At 34.3% G+C, this 16276-nt stretch overlaps 1 protein-coding gene across 1 annotated transcript in view; it reads left to right on the top strand.

The window, feature by feature from the left end:
• The window catches only part of SCN9A (sodium channel, voltage gated, type IX alpha subunit), a 132161-nt gene extending 119198 nt beyond the window's left edge, over positions 1-12963 (top strand). The window contains exons 23-28 of the mRNA XM_014546972.1: positions 2106-2387; positions 3048-3101; positions 4396-4533; positions 5771-5854; positions 6820-7090; positions 8597-12963. Of these exons, the coding sequence (XP_014402458.1) occupies positions 2106-2387; positions 3048-3101; positions 4396-4533; positions 5771-5854; positions 6820-7090; positions 8597-9789 (2022 nt within the window). The 3' untranslated portion in view covers positions 9790-12963. The remainder of the gene's footprint in view (positions 1-2105; positions 2388-3047; positions 3102-4395; positions 4534-5770; positions 5855-6819; positions 7091-8596) is intronic.
• Positions 12964-16276: the final 3313 nt, after the last annotated feature.

Raw genomic sequence — 16276 nt, 5'->3', positions numbered from 1 at the left:
GAAACCTTTGATCTGATTTCTGTCCCTATAGTTTTATTTTTTCCCATAATGTCATGTAAATAGAATAATACCATATGTCGCCTTTTGAGTCTGTGTTGTTTTTTTTTTCCCTCTCAGCGGAAGGCCCTTGAGATATATCCACAATGTTACACAGATAAATAGTTCCTTTTTATTGCTGAGTAGTATTTCATTGTATGGATGTGTCACAGCTTGTTTCACCTACTGATGAGAGGGTCCAGGCACAAATACAGCCTAAATATATGAGTAGTGCTCACATTCAGTTTAACAGAATAGCACTATGGTGCTATTCTTCCTGACCTAGTGCTCTGAAGCTACTTTTGGTTGATGATTTTCCCTCCAAACACAGGACTAGATCTTCTTCAGATTTCTTATGGTTCTAGAACAGTGGTCGGCAAACTCATTAGTCAACAGAGCCAAATATCAACAGTACAACGATTGAAATTTCTTTTGAGAGCCAAATTTTTTAAACTTAAACTATATAGGTAGGTACATTGTTATTAACTTAATTAGGGTACTCCTAAGGCTTAGGAAGAGCCACACTCAAGGGGCTAAGGAGCCGCACGTGGCTCGTGAGCTGCAGTTTGCTGACCACGGGCCTAGCTGATAAGCACACAGGGGAGGCTAGCAAGAAATGAGGATGAAAAAGTAGGCTTGAAAAAGAGTTGGCCACTTTGAACTGTATTCTCTTAGCCTGTTCCTCCTAACTTTTGTATACTGTATGAATCTCATGAAACTATGAATCATCTCTCCGTAAAGAAAGCAAACCCATAATGTTTTTAATAGGATTTCATGCCCACATAGAATCTCTATGGATCCATTGACCCCAGGATAATAACTATTGTTCTGGACCAGGGGTCAACATACCAAAGCCACAGTTGTAAAGGGAGTGTTGTTGGATTTCAGCCATGCACATTTGTGTATACTCTTACTACAGTGGCAGAATTGAATAGTTGCAATAAAGATCATATCACCCTCAAAGCCTAAAACTATTTAAGAAAATGTTTGCCAACCCCTGCTCTAGACAATCTCAAAGGTAATCAGAGACCCTTAATGTTTCACCAGTTAAAGATGACTTAAAAGCTTGCTTGATATATTGCAAAAAAAAAAACAAAAAACAATGGGAGCACAATGCTTAACAAATTAGTCTTTTACACATTTGCACACAAATTTGGACTAGAGCTGAGGTATCTGAAGACAGGTAGGTTTTGAAGGACCGGGTAATTAAGAAAATCTGAGAGTGATAAATGCTGCAATGGTCGCCATGCAGGAAAACTGGAGTGGCAAGAGGCACTGGTGATCAATAGCAATGGAAATGCTTAAAAGCAGGAAAAAAAGTATTAAAGATAAATTACACTTCTTTTCTGTTTTAACTAAGGCCCAGCACTATCTATATTTAGCCAAGGACCTACAGAAAGTATTTTTGGAGTCGGAATAATAAATTTGAAAAGATTGCTCTCGTTTTGCAGACAAGGAAACAGAGGTCCCAAGGTCTTAACTGAATTCACATACCACACAACTAGCAGAATCAATTAAATCTAGAGGGTTCATACCTCTCAATGATTCTTAATCTTAACTCCAGCTAATACATACCAGCAATTTTTCTATATGGGAGAATTTTAGCACTGGTAATACTAGGACTGTAAACCTTTAACTGTACATTTTATTTATTTTTTTATGATTTATGTTTATAAATTTCTTTTTTTCTAGAGTATGCAGATTTTACGACTTCATCTTACATGTATCAGGTTTTGGTTTATTATTTTTTATTTACTCGTTTCATTTATTTAAGCTTTCATGGCATCTTAGTTATTTTGTTTTGTATTGTTACTCATAGTTTCACTGTGTGCTCATGTATTTTTGTAAACATGTTTATCACAGGCGTCTTGTCTTGTTTTGTCTTGCTTAGCATACTGCTGAGCACATAGTAGGCATTCAATTAACATATGTTGATTGCTTTGATTTGATGTCTTAAACATTTAAGGGTGGCTTTTCTAATTTCTCTAATTCTGCATTTTGTTTCATTAATGTTGCCCGTTTGACAGTTTTATGAATCCTAATCATTCTTTTCTTTCTTTGAATACCAGGTGGTCGTGAATGCGCTCATAGGTGCAATCCCTTCCATCATGAATGTGCTACTTGTGTGTCTGATATTCTGGCTGATATTTAGCATCATGGGAGTAAATTTGTTTGCGGGCAAGTTTTATGAGTGTGTCAACACCACAGATGGGTTACGGTTTCCTACAAGCAAAGTCCAAAATAAATCCGAGTGTTTAGCACTGATGAATGTTAGTCAAAATGTGCGATGGAAAAACCTGAAGGTGAACTTTGATAATGTTGGACTTGGTTACCTGTCTTTGCTTCAAGTTGTAAGTGACCCCTTTCATGAATGCTTGATATTGTAAGGGACCCTGACAGACGTCATTATTTTAAATAATCTGCTAACTAGAAGTTAAAGATAAAGTACTTTGTGACTTTAAAAAGAGACTTGGTGTCAACTAGAACAATTGCCTATAAAAATGAGTAAAAATCGTAAGTTCTTTTGTACTTGAGAGTTATTGCTCCATAATTGACTTGTTGGTGTCATTTGGCCCCTCACCATTGTACCATCTGAATATTGCTTCAAAATGAATAGTCATTTTTCTGAACTGACAGTTTTGCACTACATGGGAATGAGAAAGACTTCTCATTAGCACAGAGCATCTTTAAGAAATGGAGATAAATTGTTTCCTGCCTTTTTTATAAAATTCTCCCCTACCTCTAGAAAAATAAAAATCATGTGCAAAATTTTCAGGAATTGTAATAGCCTGGAAATAACTGAGTAGGACTAAGATTTAGAACATGACCCCAGAATGTGTCCCTTTTTTTCTTGACATAGTACCTTTATATTAAATTGGTATTTTGAAATACAACAAAACTTAGTGATTTGATATTACTTAATGCATGTAACATTAAATGGACTAAACTCATGTGTTGCTGCTTTAAAGTATGAGCTTCAAATTCAGATTCTATAAATGTTATATTTGCAGGCAACATTTAAGGGATGGATGGATATTATGTATGCAGCTGTTGATTCTGTTAATGTAAGTATTGGTCAACATTAAAATAAAATCTACAATTTTAAAAAGCTCCTTAGTTTAGTTTAGCCATTTTCAAACAGTAGCAACAAGGAGTCCTTGGTATGTACACACAAACCAAAAAACTTCCACCTAACAGTAGCCTAGTGACTAGGTATGCAGCATTTGGAGACAGACCTTGACTCCAGTTCTCGCTCTATCATATCATGCAAGCTGTGCAACTGAATCTGAACAAATTCCCTCTCTGAGTGTGTTTATTGATTATATACAGAAAAATAATTCAGTGCCTACTTCATGGGGATCCAACATGAAAATGCAAGTAGAGCACTTAGCACAGCCTGGAAATAATAAGTGCTCAGTAAATAAAGTTTATCAAAATAAAAATGAAATAACGGATTTTATGAATAGTTTTTATTTTTATATTTTTAAAATTTTTTCATTCATTTCAGAGAGAGGAAAGGAGAAGGGGAGAGAGAGAGAAACATCAATGATGACAGAAAATCATTGATCATCTGTCTCCTGCATGTCCCCTACTGAGGATCAAGCTGCAACCCAGGCATGTGCCCTGACCAGAATCAAATGGTGCCAACCATTGAGCAACACCAGCCAAGACAATTTTATATTTTAAAGTGGCATGGAAGCGTTTTCAGTGGTTCTCAACCTTCTGGCCCTTTAAATACAGTTCCTCATGTTGTGACCCAACCATAAAATTATTTTTGTTGCTACTTCATAACTGAATGTTGCTACTGTTATGAATCATAATATAAATATCTGATATGCAGGATGGTCTTAGGCTACCCCTGTGAAAGGGTCGTTCGACTGCCAAAGGGTTCGCGACCCACACGTTGAGAACCGCTGGTTTATATGAAATAACTTCCACACTAAGAAAGCTAAATCCAGTGAAGACATTTCTGTAATTAAATGAAAACAAAAATAAAACAAAATTTATGTAAATATGCTATCATCTCTTCTACAGTTTTTTTCTGGAAATAAAAAAACATACTTTAGGTCATTTTGTTACTAAATTGTCCTACCAATGTGAGAACAAGTACTCTATATGATTAAGCCCTTTGTAATTATTTGAAGGTTATATTCATGTATTTAGTGAGCATGTAATAAATACTTAATGTTGGAAAATTTTTTAAGAATGATTTTGTTGAACCTCACTAATATGGCTTCTGAAAAAGCTAATTCACTAGAATAGCATTGTTTGGATTACCTTATGAAACCATGTGAAAAAGGAAAGTGATGAATGTATTGTCAACATACTAACTTTTGTTAATTACTTCTAATTTTGTAGGTTGACAAGCAACCCATATATGAATCCAACCTCTACATGTATATTTATTTTGTCATCTTTATCATCTTTGGGTCATTCTTCACTTTGAACTTGTTCATTGGTGTCATCATAGATAATTTCAACCAACAGAAAAAAAAGATAAGTATTTTAAGTTTCTTTCATTGCACTGAAAAATAGGAACAATTATTTTTCCAAAAAATATAGTGTGAAATTTAATTTTATATCAATTAGTAATTATCTTCATTAGAACTTCATTTTTTTAAACAATTGGCCAGTGTATAGTTATAGATATATTTAATCTCATTTATCTCTGCACAGAAAGTAATCTTCTAAGTCAGAACTATTTTTAAACAATATGACAACTATTCTGTTTTTTTCGATGTTCCCTGTAGAGGATTGAATAATTAAGAAAAAGTAATGCACTAATTATTTATTGAAAACGCATTTCACAAATGTTACTTTCTTCCGTTCTGAGCCACTGTTCTGTGTGGTATGTCTAGGGCTGGTGCTTGAGGAAAAACAACATAAGATATGCTCCTGAGCTCAAGTTTATATTATAGCAGAAGATGTGATACATGTATTAGAAATGAAGATGTATTGAATATGGCTAGTGAGGCATCCCAGGAGATTTCTGTTTTAACTATTGGAACATTTTATAATCTCCCCTTAGTTTTCTCCCATCCTTCCTTATGTTGCCAACTAGGGTATGAATCATCAAAAAAAGATAAAATCTGCACTTTGACTTTTTCTTCTAAGTCAGAATTCTCTTCCCAGTGTTTTCATAGCTTTTCTTGGTAAATTCTTGATATGCTATGGTAATCAGCCCCCATCAGTATGCAATAAAGGATCTAGGCTTCTCTTGACATTGGTATGAAGGCTCTCTCTCATGCCTACTGTCAATAGATCAGATGAATACTAAAATTACATAAAGACTGCATATCAACTAGAGGGGAAAGGTGAATTAGAAGACTCTAAGACAGAAAGGGGAGTCTGGTTATTATATAGGCATTTGATAAATCTTTTAAGATACAATATAATAGAAAGCTGAATATTCCCTAACCCCAAAAAACTAAAGAGAAACCATAACCAGATCATCTTTAACTCCAGGATCCTACAAGTTAAGTAAGGATTTCAGAACTAAATAATTATTACATGTAATACATATACTTTATATATGCACATTATATTAAGTATGGAGAGTCATGTGCCTACACATAGGTAATCCTTTAAGACAGGTTTTATGTATAGCTACATTGCACATAATAAACTGCATTTCATTTCTATATTAATACATTTTCAACCTGTCTTAATAATCTGAGGAAAAATTTAGACAATGATTCTGGTTTTAACTAGATTTCTTTTTTTTTTTTTTTACCTTGGAGGTCAAGACATCTTTATGACAGAAGAACAGAAGAAATATTATAATGCAATGAAAAAGTTGGGATCTAAGAAACCAATATATATATATACATATATATATATATGTATATATATATGTATATATATATTTTTAGCATGTAAATTTTCAAATTATTTTTAATTCAACTTTAATATACAACTTTGTCTTAAGCATAAATGTTTAGCATTAATTTTGAAAAAAATTAGAACAAAATTGCTATTTGGAACAAAAGTCCTTATAAAATTTAATATATGTATTTTAAGAACTGTATCTTTTTTTGAGTGCTTAACAAATATATTATTATTATTATGTTAGCCAGCTCCACATCTCCCAGTCCACATTTTAGTCTCCAAATAGCAGTAATGATTCTGTAGCTCTTACTATGAGCTAGGCACTGTTCTAAGAACTCTACATATTTTAACTCATTTAATTCTTACAATAACTCTTATGAGGTAGAAATTATTATTATCTCATTTTATGGAGTCCGAAACAGGCTCAGAGGAGGTCAAACAATTAGGGAGGGCTAGAGTTTGAGAATTGAACCTAGATAGTTGGTTTCTAGAGGCTGAGCTGAGATGTGAGAGGGTTAAGCACTGTATCTTAATATTCCTTCTTAATTTTTAATTTTTCTATAAAAATGGAAAATAATTACATGTGCATTTACTTTTATCATAGCTACACAACTTATTCCTGCAGTGGCCTGTAGAATATGAAAACGAATGTACTTTAGATTGAATATAGCATACTAGGGTGGATACACTTAACAGTCAATGTAAGTATACAAGGCTAACTGAATTACCAGTCTGATATATTGAAAGACAACAACAAAATGTTTCATTTACTCTGACTTTGATTTAACCCATTAATAATATTTCTTGTAGAAAGCACAAACCTATGACCAGGGATAATTTATGCAAGTTTTGAAGACTGATACATTTTTTAAAAATGTTTTACTAATGTAATGATTAGTGGATACTACTTGTTAAGTTTACTCTATATTCCATTTTATTCTTGTTTATTTGCAGAACAAATTCCAAGGATGTATATTTGACCTAGTAACAAACCAAGCTTTTGATATCAGCATTATGGTTCTTATCTGCCTCAACATGGTAACCATGATGGTAGAAAAAGAGGGACAAAGCCCATACATGACTAATGTCCTCTATTGGATAAATGTGGTTTTCATTATCCTCTTTACTGGAGAATGTGTGCTGAAACTGATCTCCCTCAGACACTACTACTTCACCGTAGGATGGAACATTTTTGATTTTGTGATTGTGATTATCTCCATTGTAGGTAAGTCCATTTATTAACCAGATTTTTATATTGAATGAAACTAAACTCACACATGCTCAGAGCAGGTCCTGAATTCTTGAATATAAATTTACTTTTGAGTAAGTTAAATGAAAGAATGAAGGAATCTTAAAAAAAAAAAAAAACTTTACAAAGCAACACCTTCGTGTCAGAATTTCTGAGTTCTCACTGCAGGCCTTAAAGCCTCAAGTTTTCTATTTGTTGGGAGCACATAATACCACTTGATCCAGTATTTGATTTCCAAGATTACCCTTCACAGTGGTAGCAATTGCTTCTATATGTAGGTATATCTGAGAAGACCAATGCAGAGTCTGAAATCATTTCCACTTTTAGCATATATGAGAGCTGCCCTTTGATGAATGATAATGTTAATAGCCAGATTATTGGTGACTCTTCATGAAAATCCTTTCTGAAGTCAAAGTAAAGTTAAGGTCTCAAGAAATATCATCTTCATTTCTTATGGCTTTATATTTGGCAAGTCTACAAAACATGATCATTTCTCAGCCAACCCCAGTCATGTCTATGAATGTCAGTACATGATTTTATACTTCCTTCCCTTTTCATTTTCATCACTATTTTTATATTCTTCTGCTCATTCATTACCTGTACATGCCCTGCCCAGTATTTTAGGATTGCATTTATTTTCGAATTATAAATTCTAGGAACGGATTGAGGATATCATAAATTGGAAACAACATAAAATTCTTCACTATGTGGTTATTTTGACAAAGCATTTTACAACTATAACAAATTACTTAAGAGAAGCATCGAACAGACTGTCAAACCTCAGAGGGAAGGCAGAGGGGGTGGGGTGGTTAGAGATCAACCAAAGGACTTGTATGATGCATATAAGCATAACCAATGGTCATGGACACTGGGGAGGTGGGGGCATGTCCTGGGGGTGGGAGTGGCCGGGGAGTGGTCGATGGAAGTAAAAGGAGACATATGTAATACTTTAAACAATAAGAAAAAGAAATTACTTATTTGTCATGTGTATGGAAATATTTTCATGACATGAAGTGACTAAAATAGATTACAAAAAAAATGCTTTTGTGAAACATGATTACATTCATGTGTGTATGTATGTGTGTGTGCTTGCATAGAAAACTGTGGAGTGATACTCAACAAAATATTAACAATAGTTATGGTTGGTGATGTTTCAGGTGATTTACATTTCCGTTTTAGCATTTACTGTATTGCTTGAATTTTCTACATAGTAGGCATTATTCTCATAATTAAGAAAATTATTGTGGAGTGAAAAATTTCAATGCCCATAAACTTAGTGAAGGAGGGAAAATGTTACTGTAGTAAGTCTAATCATTTTTATATGGTATTGCTCAATACTCTAATTGCTATGAAATTTTTTTCAATAAAATGACAGTCCTGAAATTGTAAAAGATACACTAGCAGATAAAGCTATTTAGAGTCTAGATTTTCTATAGCATGGAAATGTAAATTTTTTATTTTTATTCTTTCCCTCCTCATCAGGCATGTTTCTGGCTGATCTGATAGAAAAATATTTTGTGTCCCCTACCCTGTTCCGAGTGATCCGTCTTGCCAGGATTGGACGAATCCTACGTCTGATCAAAGGGGCAAAGGGGATCCGCACGCTGCTCTTTGCTCTGATGATGTCCCTCCCTGCGTTGTTTAACATCGGCCTCCTGCTCTTCCTGGTCATGTTCATCTACGCCATCTTTGGAATGTCCAACTTTGCCTATGTCAAGAGGGAAGTTGGAATTGATGACATGTTCAACTTTGAAACCTTTGGCAACAGCATGATCTGCCTGTTCCAGATTACCACCTCTGCTGGCTGGGACGGGTTGCTAGCACCTATTCTTAATAGTGGACCCCCAGACTGTGACCCTAAAAAAGTTCATCCAGGAAGTTCAGTTGAAGGAGACTGTGGCAGCCCATCTGTCGGGATATTCTATTTTGTTAGCTACATCATCATATCCTTTCTGGTTGTGGTGAACATGTACATCGCTGTCATCCTGGAGAACTTCAGTGTTGCTACTGAAGAAAGTGCAGAGCCCCTGAGCGAGGATGACTTTGAGATGTTCTACGAGGTTTGGGAGAAGTTTGACCCCGATGCTACCCAGTTTATAGAATATAGAAAACTCTCTGACTTTGCAGCTGCCCTGGATCCTCCTCTGCTCATAGCAAAACCAAACAAAGTCCAGCTCATTGCCATGGATCTGCCCATGGTCAATGGTGACCGGATTCATTGTCTTGACATCTTATTTGCTTTTACAAAACGTGTTTTGGGTGAAGGTGGAGGGATGGACTCTCTTCGTTCACAGATGGAAGAAAGGTTCATGTCAGCAAATCCTTCTAAAGTGTCCTATGAACCCATCACAACCACACTAAAACGAAAACAAGAGGATGTGTCTGCTACTGTCATTCAGCGTGCTTACAGACGTCACCGCTTAAGGCAAAATGTCAAAAATATATCAAGTATATACATAAAAGATGGAGACAGAGATGATGATTTGCCCCGTAAAGAAGATACAGTTTTTGATAAAGTTAATGAGAACTCAAGTCCAGAAAAACCAGATGCAACCCCATCTACCGTCTCTCCACCTTCCTATGACAGTGTAACAAAACCAGACAAAGAGAAATATGAAAAAGACAAAACAGAAAAGGAAGATAAAGGAAAAGATGGCAAGGAAAGCAAAAAATAGAGCTTCACATTTAATACACTGTTTACAGCCTGTGAAGGTGATTTATTTGTGTCAATAAGACTCTTTTAAGGAGGTCTATGCCAAAACTTTTTACCAAAATATTCTCAAAGTCAGTGCAGTCACTAGCTCTGATTCCTTAAGATAGGTGGGCAGCATTAGCAAATGGCTATTTTTGCACTGGTAAATGATTCTGTAAGAATTGTAGGGTAACTCTCTAGGGATTATTGATTACAGCAGGCAAAGGTAATTTAATTTTATTTGCTTTTAATAAATCACAAGACCATGTAGGAAATGTTCACACCTGTCTTGTCATCTTTTCACAAGATTGTAAACATTCATATTTCCCATGCAAATACACACACACACACACACACACACACACACACACACACATGCACATATCTATATTTGGACATCTACAAAAGTATTTTGTCTTGGCTCTGCCATGAAATACCCTGATAGAAGGAATGGACATTAGTAATGAGTGTTTAGTTAAAACATGTTGGTGTTAGGGAACAAAACACTTTTATCCATGTACAGAGGTCATTCTATATTTTGAGGTGCTTAAATTTATTCAATATTGCATCAGAACCAATTTATATGTACCTATAAAATGCTATGGAATTAAAAACATGTGTAGGCTATTCATTTAAACAAATACTTTTTATTTATCTTGACTCATGTAACAACCAGAATTAAGATTTACCTTTAGAGTATTGTGCTTTATAGCCTGTCTTTTTTATATCCTTCTTAGTTCATACAACCAAAGAACATGAAAAATTATTCCAAGTACTACAAATCACATCCCTCGAAAGAAAAAAAATGAAGATAATTGAAAAAAGAGGCAATGGAAGAAAGCTTTATTTACTATTACTTATATAATCTCACACTACACTATGCTGCCCAAAAATACCAATAATGACACAACTTTTCATCTCTCTTGTCACATTTTTTTCTGCTGTCTCATGCACTATTGTTTAGTCATTCTTTAGCACTAGCAAAATTGTTATTTCCCTTCAATGAAGTGCTTCCTGATATGCAGATCCCTATTTAATACCATTGTACATGACTGGAGCACAGTATTTACTCCATCACCTCTATACCATCCTAAATGTGTGTGGCAAACTTTGAAGTCATAATATAAGACAAACTTTCAACCCAAAATTGTCTTTAGAATTAACAAAAAAGCATTTGACTGGGATTCTTGCCAACTTGCTTTCTTGTCACTTAATTTACTTTCCTAATTTGTACAAGCAATCCTTTTAGATGGCTAATCTTTCATCTGAAAATGAGGAGGATGTCACTTTGCACTTAAAATTCCATGACTATGAGGTATATTATGCATCAATCAATAAAGTACTCTGAGTTTATAACTTACTGAGCACATAATTCATTTTACTTTAGCTGGTGTCTTCTTACCAAGGGTTATAAATCTAGCTCTTAAGAAATTCTTGTTAATAGTGGCTTGAAAACAATGGCCATGATGAAGTTTTTCATCATTTCATTTCAGGAATATGAGGTCTTTCTCCTACCAAGTTTTACAGTTTTAAAAATTGAGTTATGTAAGGAGAAAGTAGTTTTTTTTAGATTTTGTGCGAGTTTCATTCTAGAAGATACTTCATGCTTTCTTAAATTAAAAGGGAACATGAATTATATTTCTGTAATCAGTACTTAAACATATATTTTGTTGTTATGGCTAGTTAAAAAGAAAGGATTTTTAAACATACCTATAGAGATGAAGAGGTATGGGTAGAAAATGAGAGACAGAAAGGAAAGACTAAGAAACATAGATATGGGAAAGTCAGATAGAAACAGACATTTCCACAGAACTTCCTATCTAGAAAATTTTTTAATTCTGATGTATTTTATAATGCCCATGATGGAGATTATCACTTGTAGACATTTGTCATAAGGTACATATGAAATTAAATCTAGGGCCAAAGATTCTTTACATCTATGTTCAATCATTCATCTTTGATTATTTGAGCCACTTTTCAATTTAATATGAAAGATACCATGCAGTGTTTTCCTAGATTCTGTAGAGCATTGCATCACATACCTGCTAAGCCTATTAAAAATACATTTTGACAATTTAATTAAGGAACCATACAAAATATGTTATATTTGTAAGATTTGTAATACATTAAATTAATAAATTAATATCACCTTAAATGTGAAGTAAGTCTACCCTTATTATTTTAAACACGTATAAATGTAACTGCATTTTGCATATTTATAGACTATAGTATAAAAAGATGTGTGGTGGGCAGGTTTATGTGGGATTTACTCTCAATGTTTTTACATGTCTTGATTTTTATGTAAAAGAAAAAATATTGGCAACTGATTCCTCAACAGTTTCTTCTGAGCATTTCAAAATATGATAAAGTTGCTCTTTCTCCTATTTCATGCTGAACTATAATTTTTTAAAAATATAAAATACTTGTTTTTTATACATATATATGTTTTCCCAGGAATGTCTAGTTTTGACTTTTTATCAATTAAGAACAATATTTGAAAGTAAGATATCATTCAGTACAGTGTAAACTTGAAGAAAAAGTACACTTTTCATGTAGGTTACTGTTTGGCTCTGATTATGAAATATCATTCCCCCAAGGCATTGTCATACTAATATTAAAATTACACAATCACTGAACTCATTTCACCTAATGATGTAGAATGGCAGTTACACTGTAAAATTTAAGTGAGAATAAAATGGAAGCAAACATATTTGAACGCAAATCTATACATATAAATTTGGATGAAAGTGGGAGAATCTCATTTTACCTTTTTGATTGTTACATCGTTTACAAAAGACGTAAGTGACTTGTGGGCTGATTCTTAAATGCTGGTTATTAAATCTCAACCCAAAATGTCCATCATGATTTTATAGAATTTTTAATAGCTTTATTACAAAGAGTTAAAATAAAATGCTTATGTAAATAAAGCAGTTCTAAATAGAAATTTTGGAGAAATGTTAATGAAAGTACGTAATGAAACGAGGGCCAGCTAAGTTAGTATGGCCAAGTAACTGGCCTGGGTTTAGGACCTATGTATAGAGGCCACCAATTTATTTAAATAGCTCTGGTTTATTATGTTATGTTTTTGAAGAAAACAAGAATTGCTTCACAAAATAAATGAATAGCCATGAATATAATATGCTGTTTACATAGAAGTCTTTACAAATTTTATACATCTATGAATGCTCATATTTGAGTTTGTCATCAATTAAATTGTAGTTATATTTGAGACACACTGTAACAGAATCTATAAATAAAAGGCATCAGAAAAATAAAATGTTTGTATGTATTTTCTGTTTCTGTGAGAACAACCTTTAAGGAGATAAGTTCAGTGCATCTCTAAGTAAGTTGCAGCGATTGTTTTTTTAAAAACAATGAAAGAGGAACAGTTTCAGATGTCCTCTATAAGAAGTCTACCAGGATAAGAAAGATGGGGATAAAGAATATAGAACTCTACCCTAGCCATTTGGCTCAGTGGATAGAGCTTCAACCTGTGGACTGAAAGGTCCCGGGTTTGATTCCACTCAAGGGCATGTACCTCTGTTGCAGGCTGGGTCCCAGGCCCTTGTCAGGGTGTGTGCAAGTATCAACCAATCGATGTGTCTCTCTCATATTGATATTTCTCTCTGTCTCCCCCTCCCTTTTACTCTCTCTTAAAAAAATCAATGGAAAAATATCCTCCAGTGAGGATTAACCGAGAGAGAGAGAGAGAGAGAGAGAGAGAGAGAGAGAGAGAATATAGAGTTCCAAAGCAATTCACTAAAATCCACAATAGAGTTTGTGCCAACAGGTAAAAAAATTGAGACAGGAAGTGAAATATACAAACACTTAGCCACACAATGAGAGTATGCATTTTGTGTGTGTGTGTGTAATGGCAGAGAGGTAGTAAGGCATACATAATGGCTAAAGGCTTGGGTCCCAGAACCAGAACTGTATTTGGATCCCAGTTAAGCCATGCCTCTCTGAGTTTTCTGAATACATTATTTAACCAACACATGCCTCAGCTTTCTCATCTATAAAACGAGGGTAATAGTTCTACGTCATAATATGGTCTTAAGTATAGAGGGAGAAATCCCCAAGAAGCCATTAGAACAATATCTGACAGCACAGAGTCAAGAGTTTATATTAGTAGTGGCACTTAGGGTGGCAGTCAGTTTGCCACTAAAAATATAAGAGCCAAGGCTGCCTCTCTATCATGTAGGAGCACAATGCAGTCTCCCTAAATGTTAAATAATAACAGCATTCCCTCTATTGTATATGACTTTGTGTAAATATGGTGCCCCAAAGAGTCTCATGCATCCTTTGGATATATAATGAACATTTAGTGATGTGACATATAGACCAAACTATTTCAAAATTGATAAATTTTGATATTTGTGAATTTAACATGTTAAAATTGAGAAACATGTATATTTACAAAGGTTTAGCTTAGTCTATGAAAAATTGGGGGGTGGTATTTTCCATATTTAGCTAAATAATCCAAATATCTCTTATTTGAGAAGACATAAATGACAATATATGGATGATTATAAATATCAGAGAGTAATATTGATTCTCCATACATTATGAGTCATGCATATGTTATATGTATTAGATTATGCTTCATTATATGTTCTATTACCTATGTTTTATACTATTGTATTTTATGATAGAAAGATAGTATCAGGATACTTCACTCTTAAAAGCTTCACAATTTTGGTCATAACTTAGGACAAGTTTGTGCATATCATTTTACTGCACATTTTTATGATTCTGGAAGTACTCTAGTCATTCAATTAAATAATTTATTAGCTGTTTTGCAAAAAAAAATCATACAGAAACTAACTTTTTATTCTTAGTAGTTATTTTATTTCTCATGCCTATAAATGATTGATTTTTTTTTTTACGTAAGACAGATTCAAAGTAGTCATTTCACTTTGGCAGTTCAGGCCAAAGATTTAAAGAGAAAATATTAAAATTTGTAATTAAAATAAAAATTTGTGCCCTGGCTGGGTGGCTCAGTTGGTTTAAGTGTTGTACCATATACCAAAAGGTTGCAGGTTTAATTCTTGATCAGGGCACATACCTAGGTTGAGGGTTTTATCCTTGGTCAGGGCGCATACAAGAGCCAACCAAATGATATTTCTCACATCCATGTTTTTATCTCTCTTTCTCTCTCTCCCTTTCTCTCTCTCTAAAATCAATTTTCAAAAACATATCCTCTGGTGAGAATTAAAAAATAAATAAGTAAAAACTTGTCCTTCTGCTTGAATCTAGGACATTATTATCCTTGATGTACTCAGTATGGAAATTAAGAAGTAATTTTAATACAATTTTATGGATGCGAAATAGATACTGAAGGTCTACCGAAAATATTTTTTCTTTAAAAACATTAAGCTCACAACTACCAAACTTTTAAATATCAAAATTCAATTTGACTCCCTTTAAGAAACTAGTAAAGATAGAGTTGTCTTGTAATCTCCCTAAACTCAGCACATCTTGATGTTGGTGCTCTCAATAGAATCAGCTCTGATAAGAGAGGATGGAGAGAAAACAAGTGGGAAAAGAATTACTTCTTGCTTCATTTTCCTGCCTAATTTATTTCCCTTTACATATTCATCTTACTCTAATCATCTCATTTTTGACCCTGAATTCAGAACAAAGATTGCAAATTGGTTTAGAGTCTTCTAATTTTGTCCTGACTCTTGCAATGAAAAGAAATGTTTACCTCGAAGAAAGGACACATCGTTCATTTATTTTAGATACAAATGGGTCTGCCTCCTACAAGCCACAGCCAGAATACCACTTAGAGCCAAGTTGTGGGCAGAAAGGGATCTGGAAGGGAGCCAGGGAGAACAAGAGAAGCAATCTCCTTTAGCTTTGTGACTCTAAGCAGAAACCTGAAGAAGGACCACAAGCCAGAAGTACATGTTTGCCTGCAAGCATATTTTAATACTTTCCTTTGACATAAAGTTTAAAATTCACTAAGCCTCGTGCCTAGAGCTAGAAGAGCATGACCAGCGGTTCTCAACCTGTGGTTCGCGACCCCTTTGGCGGTCGAACGACCTTTTCACAGGGGTCGCCTAAGACCATCCTGCATATCAGATATTTACATTACAATTCATAACAGTACCAACATGAAGTAGCAACGACAATAACTTTATGGTTGGGTCACAACATGAGGAACTGTATTTAAAGGGCCAGAAGGTTGAGAACCACTGGCGTAGTCTAAAGAAGCCCTTAAAGGGCCAGAAGGTTGAGAACCACTGGCTTAGTCTAAAGAAGCCGGTGCTTGTATAGAAAAGCACAGCTGTTTGATCTGCACAAAGCTGAGGAATCATATGGCAGCTGAAAATGGCAGCCTTTGGCATTTTTTCTATACTAGAGTTTCTTTCTGTCCAGATATTTCCTCCCAGAGTAAGAACTCTTTTTTTTTCTCCCCTGTTTCTGTCATCTTGGGAGCTAAAACCTTCAAAACGAATCTCTTCCTC

Source organism: Myotis brandtii, unplaced genomic scaffold (genome assembly GCF_000412655.1).
Source record: "Myotis brandtii unplaced genomic scaffold, ASM41265v1 scaffold112, whole genome shotgun sequence".
NCBI lineage: Eukaryota > Metazoa > Chordata > Mammalia > Chiroptera > Vespertilionidae > Myotis > Myotis brandtii.
This window is presented reverse-complemented; position numbering and strand designations above follow the sequence as displayed.